The sequence below is a fragment of the Paramisgurnus dabryanus genome, chromosome 3 (assembly GCF_030506205.2).
Source record: "Paramisgurnus dabryanus chromosome 3, PD_genome_1.1, whole genome shotgun sequence".
Taxonomy (NCBI): domain Eukaryota; kingdom Metazoa; phylum Chordata; class Actinopteri; order Cypriniformes; family Cobitidae; genus Paramisgurnus; species Paramisgurnus dabryanus.
Window position 1 is genome coordinate 44298926 of NC_133339.1, and position 15512 is coordinate 44314437.

Below are 15512 nucleotides of genomic sequence, written 5' to 3' on the forward strand. Positions count from 1 at the left end.
TAATTGAGTTCAATAACATAGTAATTTTGGTTGTTTCATTTTATTATGAGTGTTTGTTTGATGTTTAAATGATCAACATAATATTATGGTTAATTGTTCTGTCCCGTTTGTTAGAAAAGCTTTTGCAAATATCTTGTCTGAGGTAAATTGTCATTTTAAACACATTTAGTGAGCGTGAATAATATGATTTTTGTCTCTCTATATATAATATCTATATATAAGTGTATTATTATGATCTGTATAATGTTTGAGTGCTTACAATGGCAGCAAATTTAAGAACAAAACAAACAAGAGATGTTTACATTGGCATTATGTAAGTTAGTTCAGATTCTTTGACAACCATTTTGTTATGCACAGTGCAATCTGATTTACGTTATTGTATGTCAGATGTATGAAATGTACAGTGATTTAATGAACAGATGTTTCATATCATAGTCATTTGCCATACTGTGGATTTTAAACACATCAAGGGCTGGAAATGACTGAATACATTTCTTGCATTTTTCCTTTGCTAATATTTCCCTCATATATGTTTCCTCTCTTCTTGTGTGTTAACAGGTCATTGGCACTGCTGTGTAAGTGTTTCACTGACAGACACCTCAAGACATTTTAGTGGGTGTAACTGGACATCATTTATGTTAATCTGTAATATTCAATTATTATGTTTTATGTCTTTGCAAAACAGATCACAACATCATTTGCTGTAAGTTGTTTTTAACCAGCTGTTACAAACATTATTATTATTTGACTTTAACCCTAAGTGTTTTTGATCTTAACCATACTGTCATATTAGTTTTATCGGAGATAGGACATAGAGGTACTAAGCCATCTGTTTCTCTGTGCAGGGCATGTACATCTAGGATGCGATCTATCCAGATGAGATTCTCTCCAATGCCAGCAAACCGACAGTGGAAGACACAAGCCAGCACTTCTCCCCCCACATTGCCTCTGGCTTCTGAGATCCCCACTTATAACTGCTTCTCCCCCCTTCATGAGACCAGATGCTATGTTGGGATCACTGGGGCCTCCATCGCCCGGCATGTACATGCTACATCAGGTGTAGGTAAGACGCACACTCACTGCTTCCCTGGTGCTTGTGTTCTCAATGTTTCTGTGCAGGTGCCTGGGATAATGAAGACAATTTGGGTTGTTGTGTTACACGCCAGGTGAACAACATCAGAGTGCAGCAGTCAGAGATCCTAAAGAAGGACTCCATATGTTTACTCGAGACAGTACGCCGTACATCTCTTACGACAAGGATATTTGTTTCAGGACCGCTTTCCCAATACTGACAAGGACATTTAACTCTATCCCCAACAGCATTTAAAAAAAAGTTGCCAGCCAGCGCCAGAATTTTTCATGATTTTTACAAAAGTTTAATGCCTTCTAGAAAACCTTCTTCTTTAAAAATATAAACAAACAATATATCGGATGAAAGAACAGACCCTCTGCTTTCAAACAAAAAAACGTTTCATCCTACCTTCATTAGTTCTCTTGTAATCACCTCTCAAACATGGGTAGGTTTCTTCAAAAACACCCAATTTTGAACAAAAAGCTGAGATAATTCCATTTTTGCGAAGGACTTTTCATAGAGATCAGATGCAGAGCGATCTTTAAAACGTACACAGACCGTGTGTCTCAATCAGCTCCCTTGTTCAGTAGTCAGGGCACTGATCAGGGAGTCGGCCATTTTAAGGGCTGTCTCAATCGCAAAATCCGTTCAGTGCACTGGAACGTTCGTTCCCTAAAAATTCCCACAATGCAACGCAAAAACCAGTGAGCATCGATGTTCCCTATGTTCCCTAACCGGAAATCACGTGACCTTTTCTGACGCTCGCCACCCGAACATCACGTGATCCAACTCAATAAACTTTATGAAATGTAACAGAACTTTTATAAAGACAAACGTTTGTTTTAGTTGTAAATATAAACACACATTGCTACACAGTAAGGGACCACAATCTACTCAATATTTAAAATAATAATATTTATTTAAAATTGTAAATATATTTATTACATTTAAAATGTAATTATATGCCTCCAATTTTATGCACAGATATGTAAGAGAATAATGACAGCATTTTTCACAATGTACTGTTTTTAAAATTAAGTCAGAGAGATGTTGGTTTTGCCGGTTGTTGATGAGTAACAGCTGTGAATAATCACAACGCGCTTAAGCAGCCACGTGACAGAAAAATAAGTGAACATTGTCCCAATGTGAAGTGAGCTAGGGTCCTTACCAGTGCCCGAACCTGTGTACACGATATACTGATTCACGACCTCGGGAGCTAGGGAACGAATTGAGACACACGGAGAGTTCTTTCTCTTTCACGTGAGGCGCTACTTCCGGGTTGTATAAGTTGTGGAAGTGCACCACCTGGTGGATAATAGCGGTATTGCAGAAAGACAGAAAATCTCATCATTGGCGGGGATGCGTTTTCTCTTAATTGACGAGATACCTCGTCAATGGCGGTGAAAGAGTTAAGGTTCAATGGACAACTTGCTTTCAATGAATGGTTAATGTCTGTAGCCCTTTTCACACACATATTATGGAAAAAATACAGAGAACACATCCGGGAGTTGTTCGGGATTATTTGATTTTGGTTAATTCATGCTGCCAATAGTTTTTTGGATTTGTTTGTGCTTTCACACACATGCCATAAAGACATGACATATTTAAAGTCTTGCACTTGGTAGGTTTTTTGTAGCATCTTTAGTTTGCTTATCCGTGATTTCTCTCTCGAGAAACCACACGTGTATGTTTTTGTTTATGATTAGATCATAAAGGAGTGCGTTACACCAGTGCTTCCCAATCCTGGTCCTTGAGCACCCTCTCCCAAAAAGTTTTAGATGTCTCCTTATTTAACTCATCAGCTTGTTAGGGAGACATGTTTACCATTTTGGAAGGAGGCTGATAACTTGAATCAGGTGTTTTAAAAAAGTTTTTTGGAGGGGGTGCTCGAGGACCAGGATTGGGAAGCACTGCGTTACACGCTGTTTTGTTATGCTGGTGAATGTTCATAGCTGATAGTGATGAGCCCCCTGATTTCTTCTTCAGTCCAGTTTGCAGATATTTCTCATTGTGAATGTTAATCTGCATTTAAATCTGCCATGTCAAAGGGGAAAAGGCTATATTTTTGTCATGATGACACAATATTTATGTTGACTAATTATCGACGTTGAAATTGACACCGCCGATTCTATCGACCAAACGCAACAGCTCTAAGTCTAGCATACACATAATTGCGTTCACTAACCTTTGCCTCAGGTTATAAATAACTTAATAATCACAACTATCCACTACCTAAAAAGCTATGAACAGCAGTCATGCAAATTTTCTCAATTTGCTTTTCTATTTCTACTAGCAATTATGTGAGCTGCAGTCTGGATCCTGCCTCTGTCAGATGACCTAACACAAATGGAAAGATGACATCGGCCCTTGCAAGGACTTCAGACGATGCCAGCACTGGACTACATACAGTTGTAATCATGTGCATTTCATGTTTAACTTTATGCCTTTTGGAGATCATTTCATCTTCCTCTCTCGCTTAAATGTTTACATTAACATAATTTTTTTACAAGGGGTGCCCAAACTTGTGCATGTCACTGTACTGATATATACTATACAAATAATGTAAGTTGAATTTACTTATTTGAAACACATTATACTTAGCACTATACTGCGGTGTTCTTCCTTACATTTGTGCGTAATATATATATTTTTGTCTTTTTCATTTATTAGATTTTCAGTAGTCCGTGTCAAATTTTATTTCAAGGTAAGATAGCTTTACATGTCTTTCATTGTGCTTTAGTGATCACACAGGCCCTGTTTATGTTCTTAACCGGCATGAGTTTATTTATTGTGATATACACAAAACAAGATATTTTGATAAATGATGTTAAGTACACAGCTGCTCATTTACTTCAATAAAATGTCTTTTTCCTATTATGGAAGTCAATGGGTACCATCAACTGTATGATTGACATCATTTATCAGATTAAAGAATTTTTGGCAAGTTTATAACAACATGAATGTGAGTAAATGATACAATTATAATTTTTACGTTAACTTTTAGCTTTGAAGGATTATTTACTTGTTTGTCTTTCTTTCTTTAGCCAAACACAATCAGAGTTCTATTAAATACTGTCCTGGCCAGTGGCGGCTCGTGACTGCTCTTCTGAGGGGTGCGAATTCAAAATAAGTTCCAAAAGTGCATCCATTCATCATTAAAGTGATCCACATATAACCCAGTGGGTCTTCTGATGCAAAATGATAGGCTTGTGAGAAAAACTTTATATTTTAAGCTTTAAGCGAGTTGCGATGCATATGTAATGTAAACAGACTACAACAACTCAATCGCATTGTTTCTCATGTGTCTCTACTGTGTTTCATCACAATTCAAATTCGACTAGTCATGAGATGCATAACATCCAATGCGATAACACGTGCTGCCATATTTAAATTGTCTTTTTAACTTTGTAAATGTCTTGTCTCTATCACAAAAAGCTATAAATATGAATAGTTGTTCTCACAAATGTATTGTTTCGCTTCGGAAGACACTGGGCTATATATGGATTACTTTAATGATGGATGGATATACTTTTGAGCTTTGAAAAACATTGATCCCAGTCAATGCCATTATAAAGCAAAAATATAAATACAATATATAAATGTAAAGAACCAGGAAATTATTTAATATAACTCTGATTGTGTTCTGTTAAAAAAGTAATAGATAACTTCTTGGATGACATGATGGTAAATAATCAGTCAATTTTTATTTTGGGTGGAGGAGTAATCCTTTAACTCATTCGAGTCATCAGACAGTCATCTTGTTGCTTTGACTGAATTCAGTTACAGATCAAAATCCCTGGTGGTAAATCAACACTGCTCAGTCTTATCTATTTAAGTACACTGATTATACTGAAGGTGTGTTTAACATTAATAAAATAATAAAGTAATGCATAAAGTGATAATTGAACATTACTGATGATGTGTTCTGTTAACAAGCAGAAGGGTAAAGATAAACTAAAACAAAGACGTCAAAGTAACAAGATGACTTGGTTCAGACAACTCAACCCTTTTAAAATGTCTTTTATTTACGGTTTTATCCTTCATCTTAGACAAAGCAGGCCATGTTAACTTCATTTAATACATTCTGGAACAAATCTTGGTCCACTTATCATTTCTACTTACAAATTAACATTTCTGTTCTGCTCCGTTTACAGTGTTTGGGTGAGATCTAGACCGAGGACTAAGGCGTATACTAGGACAGAACTAAGTGTTGTGGCTCACAGGTGAGAAAAACTTTGCAACTTGGTATCTGTTAGACACTAGACATCAGGGATGTGCAACTGGTGGCCCGAGGGCCGCACACGGCCCGGGGTAAATTTTAATACGGCCCGCTGGACCATATTATACTTAATAAAATACTTTTAAAAATGATGATTTTTGTATTAGGACGTAAAACCTCCCAACCAGGAGGGGGCGCTAGATCCCGCGGGTCGTCACAGTAAGCATAGTCCCGTGTTTGGGCTTATGTGAAGAAGAGGTCGGGTCTGAAAACCCGAGGTCCGACCTGAGATCCGATCAGGTTCGGGTCTAAAAGTTTCATGCGTGCCTCGGACACGGGTCGGGTACAATAATCGGGTCTCGGGTTATTTAAAATGAATGTGTTTTTGAAGAACGGACTAGAGAAGCCCTCAACTATGTGTTTTTTTAATGTCAAAAACCTCTCCTCTTTTTGCCAAGAGCGCTTGGACATTGTGTGGCTGGCGATAGGTAAATTTTCATTAAGACAGACATGTCAGATAATTTTAAATGTACGTTTTAGCGGTTACCTTGGTGTCACCGTCATATAAACAAATGGAGCAGAGCAGCTCGCCAAATTGCTTGCGAGGCCACCAGGCTGCAGACTGCACACACGTAACGCCCCAGAGCGACCCGATCTCATTCATTTCAATGGAAACCTGGCGACTTCCGGCGACACGAGCGAAAGTGACCGTTGGCGACCGTATGGGCGTGTCCAGCGGCGCGAGAAAGTTAAGAAAAGTTTAACTTTATGCAAATGTCGAGCGACTTTTGGGAGCGACTACCAATGAGAACAAAGCAGTGGAGTTCACGTCATCCTTCTCTCGTCAGTTACTGGAGTGGATGGTACTCATTTGTTTATGACAGGCAGATTTAGAAACGCCTCATTGAAAGAGACGGGCGACACACAGCGATAACGTCGCTGGCTGTCTGAACGAGGGGTAAGTTTACATTTGGGTCCAGTTGGGTTAAAAACAATGCCACTGGTTTGGGTGACGAGTCGGACTCGGGCCAGAATTGCTCTCAGATTTGAAAGGTAAAATACATTATTATAATTTTTTTTATATATTTTGTTTTGAATTTATGTATTATTTATTTTAAATAATTTTGTTCTTTGACGGCCGGATGAGAAACTCCTCTATACTAATATGAAAGTGCCTTGCTTGTTACAGATGTTAAAGCAGTGCAGTTAAGAAGTTTTATCTAAAATGGTTTGTCCACTGAAAATAAAGTTATGATTTAAAATTAGCATAATTGCTAAGTTTTATAGTTAAAATCTTTAAACACCAGTTCATTGTATAGTGTAGTTTCTTAATAAAGAAAATTAAGAATGATGTAAATTGTGCATGTGGTTCTGGCCCCCTTGGTATAAAGTATAAAAATGCTGGCACTCGTCATCAAAGTTGCCCATCCCTGCTATACATTGAAGAAGGGCCCATTCATATTATACTTAAACTTGGTCCAGGACCATTTGATTTTTGGTTCATTCACACTGCCAATGATTTTCCGGAATCTGTGTTTATGCCATAAAGATACTGTCATGATAAAATATGAGAGATGAGGAAGCAGTTGCGAGTGAACAATGAAAGTTTATTAAAGCACACTTTAAACAGGAAACACAGAAACGAAGGACAACGGTGGAGCCTGAGTGCGGGTGAAGGTGACCGCGTTGGTGGAGTGATGATCAGTGGTATAAATCCAAACTGATGACCGGAAACATCCACGCGGAGACGACACGACACGACACAATAACAGGTACATCCACAAATGGATAAGTCCAAGCTTGAGTATCCAACTGTTGAGTGTAAGGATCTGGCAGAGAAACAGAGAAACTGATGAGTATATATGGAGTTGATGTAATGATGAACAGCTGTGCCGGTGATTAGGGTCTAATGAGAGCGCAGACAGGTGAAGACACTTATCCCCGGCAGGAACCGTCTGCTGACTGTGACAGATACAGTGTTTAAAGTCCTGCACTTTTTAGGTTTTATCCATAGTGTCTGAAGGTTTGTTATTATTGGTTATTTCTCTCTGCAGAAGACTGCATTTTTGTTTATGATAAGACTATAATGGAATGTGTGATGCGCTGTTCTAGTATGCACATGAATTAACCCAATTTCAAAGTGGATATTTGAAACTCCCTGAACGCTGTCCTAGTCCAGTTTGCAGACATTTCTCATCGTGAATGTAAATGTTCATTTAAACCCCCGTTTTAAAGAGCTGAACGGTATATCTTGTTGCGATGACGCACATGTATTTTGTTTAATATAAGCTCATGTGAGCACTTGATGCGCTAGAACTGTTATGCTGCTAAATGATCTCTGCTTCAGCATGGATAGTGACAAGCTCCCTGATCTCTGCTGCAGTCCAGTTTGCCGACCTTTGTAAAACCCTTGTTTTAAAGAGCTGAACCATAACTTCAAAACTACGCCATTGTTTCTGCGTCTCATTCACAAAGAGGGCTTTCCAGGTATCTTACGGTAATGTTACTAGGTCCTCTTTCCTGGAACAATCCCAGAACATCTACGGCACATGTTTGCGTTCACACAAATGCCTCTCTGCCAATTTTACGGATATTTTCTGGGACCAAAGTGCTGTGTGAATAAGGTTATACTTTATTCGATTACACGAACACTGATGCAAGCACTTGTTCAACACAGTTTGGTGGTAAGCAAGTGGGTGACTGTTATCTTTAGATATCTCTGACAATAAAATGTATAATTTTCAAGACATTTGCATTAATTCCTCCTATAGCACTCATTTTAAGTATAGCTGAGGATGCAAAGAAGATTTAACACTGTTTATAATGCACACCCAGACACTCAGGAATGCAACAACACAGTAGACCAGATGTTTTATATGCTTACATAAAGTACTGTATGCTTTGTGGGTCCACTTTTTGATTATCTATCCAATATACACGATTGTTCATCTTTGCCATAGGCACCTACATTTAAATATAAAAATGTGATCACATGATTAATCATTTTTTGTTGGATGTTTCCATTTAGGTGATCCTAAAGCAACAAAGAGAAACCATGGAGAGGAAGAAGTGGTGTCCAGATGTTTAAAAGGCGGTGTTCGGGACAACAAAGGCAACAAAGAGGAACCTCTAAGGTTTAAAGGCACTGCTTGCAGAGACGAGTGTAGGAAACAAAGACAGAAGACCTGACGAGAATGTTTTATGATTAAATGTTTTTGTTATGTACATGCACATTATTATTTACAATATATTTCTAAGATACATAAATATGTGACCTTGTATATGAAATCCAGGCTACTGTCTTAAAATCTAATGACATCTAAAGTTTGAATTTACTGATTTAACATTGAGTTCAGTCTTTGGCATGACCTCACTCAGTCAGTATTTAAGATGTCAAGATTATATTTTCAGAGAATGTATTCTGAATTGTGTAGGATGATTTTATGTAGAAAACAGTAAGTCACAAAGAAATACTTTGCTGGGTTTTCACAGGCCATGTCCCATTTGTACAACATATGTGAATTATCTTGAGACTAAAACTTCTGAAATCCAAACTGTTATATTTTAGCATTTCAAATGCAGCCGCCAGCGCCACCCCAGCCGTGTGCGCAGTCAGCGCAACCCCAGCCAGGTTTTGCCTCTTTCGGCCATGAACCTTCCAGATCTCTCCCCAAGTTTACCCAGACTCTTTTCCGACCTTCCCACCCTGGACCAACCCCTTTGAACTTTTGTGTTCCCCCACCCCCCCTCCCTTGTTTGTTATTTTTTTTATTGTCCCATCCCAACCCTGTTATTGTCATTTCCTGTTTGCCCCTGTTAGTATTTGTAATGTTCTCGTGGGTCATGTCTTGTATGCAGTCTGTTTTGTCCCGTGTTTAGTGTTCCCCTTGAGGAGCGTCTTGTAGCCGGTTTTTGTATTGGTTTATTCTGACCCCACATTTCCCGGGTCTCGACACTTTTTCCCCGATCCCTTATTTGTAATGATTCCCAGGTGTATGTAATTTACTTTCTCCCTATTGTCTAGTGCACGTTCGTCTTGTTACCCTTCCTGTATTTAGTCTAGTTTGTTATTTGTAGTAATGTTGGTTCATGTTTAGTTTAATGTTAGTTTAGTGTAGTGTGATTCCGTCTTGTTTTACCCCCTCGTGGGTTTTTGTTTTCCCCCTGTTTGTCAATAAATTATTCATTTTAGTTACGTCTGCATTTGGGTTCATTCTTTGTCTGAAATCCTCACACATAAACAGTATTATGAGTATTTAATTGTACTTTCTCAGTTGCATGGTCCTATATGCACTTCTGGTACCAATAAATGCTAAATGACATTTTGTTGCTGTGTACTTGTTCTATGCAATGACAATACATTTATTTCCATCTCTCTATAGCAGGGATGGGCAACTTAGGTCCTGGAGGGCCGGTGTCCTGCAGAGTTTAGCTCCAACCATAATTAAACAAACCTGGAGCAGCCAATTAAGGTCTTACTAGGCATACTAGAAACTTTTTGGCATTTGTGCTGAGGCAAGTTGGAGCTAAACTCTGCAGGACACCGGCCCTCCAGGACCGAAGTTGCCAATCCCTGATCTATAGTATAAGGGAAATCCTGTCACATTGAGTTAAGACATTAAAAACTAGCGTGGTATGTGCTGATACTTTGAGTTCAATGGACAGTAACTATGTACTCTGACAGTAAATATATTTGTGTATGTTGTTTCAGTGGGCCTTGAGAACATCATGTTTTTGATCAAATTCATGAGCCAACAACGACATCAGTTGGTTATTTGTTGTCATTACAAGCTTTAAAGTAGACAAACAGAAACCCATACCATCATTTACCATAAATTTGGATAAAAGGTCCACTATTCAAGCAACTTTAGAGTAATCATGGCCCCTGCCACCATGAAACCTCATATCCTTAAAACTAATTTTTCACCTAAAATGAAAGTTTTCAACAGATTTTGGTTTGTTGGAATTTCTGGATCAGTCAGTCTGCTCTCTACTGTATCTTTATTAACTTCTGCTGCTCCATTTTAGTTTTTTATTTCGTTTTCTCTCTCTTCACTTCATTTATTTTTAATTGTCAACCGTCCCAGACCATTTGTGATTCAAACCGAAAACAAGAATCTGTTTTAAGTCATTATTTACATAATCTAAAATAATCAGCAGCAGGTGTTTCCTGTGTGAAGTAAATCTCCACACATCACTGCATCTGCTAGAAGAGGAACTTATTGAGATGAACTTAATCTTTACGTTGACTGCATTTCTTACAACTAATAATACATCAACCAAAAAAATTAAAATAAAAAATGCATGTCTAAATCTAAATATCTGTAATTACAAGATTATTTTAATATTTTATAATAATTCCTGCATAAAGGAATTACTACAAATAAAAATTCCACACATTATTTTTTATTTTTTTTGCTTATTCAGTGTTGGACATTTGTACTGAAGACATGAGAGTAGTTCACTTTACCCACTTTTAGCTTAGTTTAATTTTAGTTTAGTACTGAATATTAAACCGTTTATAGAGTCTTTTACAGTAGTTATTTAGCACAAAAAATTCTGTTATAAAATTAAACTTAAAATGAAATTGGATATATCAGGTATGTCAACATTAGTTTTCTTTAAAAATCAATAAGAAAGAAGTGTTTGTATTATGCTGTTTATTTCAGATCAAAAAGCACAATGTACAAGGATAATTTATAAAGAAATTCCCAAATTTTTTTCAGAGACAGAACATATTGTCAAGAAATTAAGATACTTAATATTGCCTATAATTTGTTTTCTAAAACATACTATTGCTAAAAAATACTAGCACAAGAACCAGGACAAGGCAGTATACTTGGCATTTATTAATTGCATTCAGATTTCTTGATGTTTGTGGTTGTGATCTTTGATCCAGCAGCAGTCACTTTACATGTGAGATCTTTGTCTTTCTCCCACTCTGATCTCTCAATGGTTAAATAACTGCTCAACTTGAATTTCTCATTCGGCTGCTGTTCAGCAGATCCGGTGAAGACGCCATCAGTAACTGAGTTTCCATTCACAAACCAACTCACATCAGCAAATCCCACAGACATGTCATTGATCAAACACACCAGAGTCACTTTACTGGAGCTCACATCTTCACTGGATGGAGGGAAAATCTTCACAACAGGAGGAGAAACACCTGAATCTACACAACACAATTCATGAAGAAAGATGAAGAAATAAATGCACTTTATCACAAAATAATACGTGTTTAAAGTTTTCAACATTTCATTGGTTAATTTACTGATATGTTCTGTAAACAATATTTTCTATAACAATACAAACTGTGCTTGAGTTTATTTATGTAAATCCATCCCATTACAAAATACCATCCAAATGTATATTTATTATTATTCTAGGACTTATTTTAACAGGTTAGTTGGTTTTGTAAAGGTTTATTTCTAAAGAACTAAAATAACCGAATAAATGTAGTCATCTATACAATGTGTCCATCATTTTTGTTATAAACATTAACATTATCAGTAACACAAAACATTAACTATCATCCCTGCTAAAATGTAAAGCAGATCAATTTTTGTGCTTTTAAAAACATCATTTGAGTTACAAAAATACAGAAATTCTGGATAATTAATAAAAAATAAAATAAATACTGATAAATGTGCATAAAACATAAATCCAGGTAAAAAAATGCACATGAAGCCTTCAAAGTGTTAATAAGCAGTAAAATGTTTCTTCAAAAATCAATTGCACCAAATATCATTTTTTATTTTATAAAATATCTTTACATACATTTAAAATATAAAAACAGCTTAGTATGTGAGTAGAAAGATGACTTACCGGTCACAATGAGTTTTGTTCCTTGTCCGAATACCACAGTGATAGATTTCAGATCTTCAGTCGTACAAAAACCTCCTCAGTCTCTGATGTGAGACAAACAGAAGTGAAACACTCAACTTCAACTCATCTCTGTATCCTTCACTTATTTCACATACTTGTGATTCAAACACTTGTTTAATATTAAAAACTGATGTGCCGAATTGCTATAATAGACTACAAAACAAGTCTGTTTACACTATTTATAATCCAGAGTCACATCAGTAAACTCCTTCAGTGAGTTTATTATAAATCAACTGTAACTCATATAAACTCTGTATAGAGACAGGGATTTTAATTTCAGGTCAATATTTTACTGTTTAAATTATAATAATTATATTTGTGTTTCATAAATACAGATTAATTTCTTCAGTCAGTTACCTTCAAATAATTTTAATATTCGTGTTTTAAATACTACTGATACTTTTTAACTATTTGAATAATGTTTTTGAACAGTAATAATAATATATGTGATTGTGAACAGTGAGGAGGTTTTTGTCATGATGTGAATCACTGTGATACGCCCTCATTAGAGCTGTCCCATGTCCCACAGTAATACACAGCTGAATCTCTCACATCTACATTATTGATGATCAGCTGATAGTCAATCTTTGACTGAGCTTTAGATGTGAAATGGCTGGATGAAAAACTGTCACCATATGTAGGAGAGCTATGAGAATGATGGTATCTCAACACAAACTGAGGAGCTGCATTTGGAAGCTGTTTATACCAAGAAACATCAGTATAATCCACTGCTATATTACAGTCCATAGTCACAGATTTTCCTTTTTCTTCTGTCAGTACTGAGGGTTTTTGTGTGACAACTTTAGCTGAACTGACACCTGAAATAACAAATGAGAAAATCCTTCATTTCATGTCCATGACATCAATATGTTAAGAGTGAAATGTGTAACTTACACGAGAGAAGAGTGAAGAGATTGATGAATATTATCAGCATCTTGTCTGTGTTTGTGAAGCTGTTTGAGTTTAGTGAAGACATGAAGACAATTTGATTCTCATATAGAGATTTTGAAGAAGAGAAACTCTGAAAGAAGGAAGTTCATTAAAATTCAGCCAATCAGCTTCACTTCCTGCTAGGGAGCAACTAAAAATCTTTGCTATTACACAGCTCTGCTAATACATCATTTTGATTTGTTAACTGTTGAATTTTTAACTGTTGAATACCATCTGTATGCATTTATTTATTTTCATAATAACTATAATTGGGTAATATACAATACAGTCATTAATTAATAAACTATTCATAAAAATAAACTGGACATGAAAATATCATTATTTGATCATTTTCATGTAAAAATTTATTAAAGGCTCAATGCCAGTTGTAAAAAAATTAATATTCATATAAAATACAATGCTATAAAGTAAAAAAAAAACCCTGTTATAATTCAGCACATCTACCATTGGTCTATTGAGATTAGCAGGTGTTTCCTGAATGAAAATGGTGACAGAGTGACAGAAATCTAAATCTACAGAGACCAAGAATCAGAAGTGCACTTCTTAAGAAAATAAAGAATAAGGTATAAAAAAAGTCTTTATAATGTATTTTATTGTGGATCTGAATTTCTAAAGCTACTTGCTGTTTTCTATTAAAATTAATGTCTGTTTTTTAAAGTTATTGTTATATAAACTGGAGATGGAAATCCAGTGTGATGTGATAGTTTGATTTCTTTAAAACACATTATGCACACAAAAGTAAACAACACCATAAGTCAGATGAAAAAGATTTCAAGAATCAGTGTATGAATCAAATACCATAAATCATACCCCAATGTAAATCTCTTTTCTTGGACTACAATAAACACATGGATTGTATGCAACAGTTTAATTTCTGGGATTGGTGATGTAGACGAGACCGACATTATCATAATTCTGCCATGCCCTCTGTCTGGTCACCTGGGTTTTGTTGTCTGTGTGCTTTGTTGATGTTTTGTCGAGCACATGGCGATGTTTTGACAGCTCGCCATGCGCTCGGTTGTCCCGTGCCTTTCGCCCTTTTCCTTGTTTCCCAATTCATTATCTCTTTCTGGGTCACACCTGTTCCTTATTATCTCTCCTATTTATTCCCTGTGTTCTCCCTCATTCACTGTCAGTTCGTTGTACGCTATTACCCGTCTGATCAAACTCTTTGCTTTTCTGTCACCTATTCCTCCTATCAGTTGTCTCCAGCCGGATTCATTGTCCGCTTCGCCTCGGCGGTATTGGCTGCTTTCCAGCTGATGGATCATCACTGCCCTGCCGATGCCTGCAGGGTTTGTTGAACTCTCGCTATCTCCCCACGGCCATGGATGGCCTTGTTCTGCCGCCGAGTGAATACTTGAACCTGTACCTGTTACTGAGTGTTATCCTTTTCAATAAACATTTTGCATTCCCCGCATCCGAGTCCTGTTCTGGCTTCATGACAAATTCCTCCCGCTTTGGACTCGCAGCCTGTAAGTTAACTCCTGTTAGCATTGCATTGTGAGCGAATCTTTAAAACATGGTAAGGAGCATCACATTTCCAGCTGACGTCAGATGTATTCAGGCCAATCACAACGTACAGATTAGCTGGCAAATCAGGGACACAGAGCTTTTCACATCCGTGCGTTTCAGGAAGAGAGTGAAATCTGGAGCTACAAAAATTTACGGTATGTGGAAAATAGATCTGTCAATCGATTAAAAAATTTAATCGAATTAATTTCATACTCTGTGATTAATTAATCAAAATTTATTGCATACATAATTTTTGCTGTGAAAGTATTAAATATTTCAATTCAAATGAATCAATAAATAATCAGCAGGGCATTCCTCCATGCTTTGTAACGGTTCAGAGCCCTGCATGTTTCCACCGTGTCATCATCATCTGAGTCTGTTTCTGAACCAAAAAGTAGGAAGGTTAATTTTTTTAGTAGCTCTTCTACAGGCTCTAGGGTAGCCGTACTGGATTTATTTTGCAGCAGTACCTCAAAGCTGGTCCACACCTCTTCTCTTACAAGAGATCATGGCGAGTGACGACTTGCATCTTGTGGGAAAGTCCTGAATCAGACCGTCAGCGCAGCCCGCACATCTTCAACCAGCTGCAGCCTGAAACACACACTTGAGCAGTCTCAACTGAAAATAACTTGCATGTACAGATCTGAAAATATTCCAGTGCAATTGCTTTGTCTCAATATATACACCAGTAATGTCTTTCTTTAAGTTTTTTTTTATAAAAGATGCTTAAACATCTGAATTTGTTCATCTTCCAAGTAAACCTAGCATTATGGGAACAATGCACACAGTTGCTGAGTGGTCCAAAGTTATGTTCTCGGAGGAAAGTAAATTTAGCATTTCCTTTTAAAATCAGGGTCTTAGAGTCTGGAG

The 15512-nt window shown here is 36.8% G+C and overlaps 1 protein-coding gene and 2 long non-coding RNA genes across 4 annotated transcripts; 2 read left to right on the plus strand and 1 right to left on the minus strand.

The window, feature by feature from the left end:
* Positions 1 to 483: 483 nt before the first annotated feature.
* On the plus strand, positions 484 to 1173 carry LOC141281993 (uncharacterized). The gene is made up of 3 exons (XR_012336469.1): positions 484 to 575; positions 686 to 703; positions 846 to 1173. It is a non-coding gene; the product is annotated as an uncharacterized lncRNA (long non-coding RNA).
* Positions 1174 to 3072: 1899 nt separating this feature from the next.
* Positions 3073 to 8402, plus strand: LOC135745002 (uncharacterized). Of its 2 annotated transcripts, XR_012336470.1 has the most exons (5): positions 3073 to 3491; positions 3583 to 3634; positions 3743 to 3776; positions 5227 to 5295; positions 8320 to 8402. It is a non-coding gene; the product is annotated as an uncharacterized lncRNA (long non-coding RNA). The 2 variants fall into 2 exon arrangements; XR_010530918.2 differs by lacking the exons at positions 5227 to 5295; positions 8320 to 8402 and having other exon boundaries at positions 3743 to 4025.
* A 2550-nt stretch (positions 8403 to 10952) lies between these two features.
* LOC135744847 (immunoglobulin lambda-1 light chain-like) lies at positions 10953 to 13136 on the minus strand. Its single transcript, XM_073814171.1, has 4 exons — positions 13071 to 13136; positions 12689 to 12994; positions 12117 to 12170; positions 10953 to 11463 (listed from the first exon to the last, which is right to left on the minus strand). The coding sequence occupies exons 1-4, from the start codon at positions 13108 to 13110 to the stop codon at positions 11141 to 11143; spliced, it is 723 nt and encodes a 240-aa protein (XP_073670272.1). The 5' UTR covers positions 13111 to 13136; the 3' UTR covers positions 10953 to 11140.
* Between the last annotated feature and the right edge of the window lie 2376 nt (positions 13137 to 15512).

Coding starts and splice junctions, on each gene's coding strand:
- LOC135744847 (XM_073814171.1), bottom strand. CDS start 13,110: ATGCTGATAATATTCATCAATCTCTTCACTCTTCTCTCGT. Junction 12,995..13,070: donor TCTCTTCACTCTTCTCTCGT/GTAAGTTACACA, acceptor TTGTTATTTCAG/GTGTCAGTTCAGCTAAAGTT. Junction 12,171..12,688: donor TTACTGTGGGACATGGGACA/GCTCTAATGAGG, acceptor GTACGACTGAAG/ATCTGAAATCTATCACTGTG.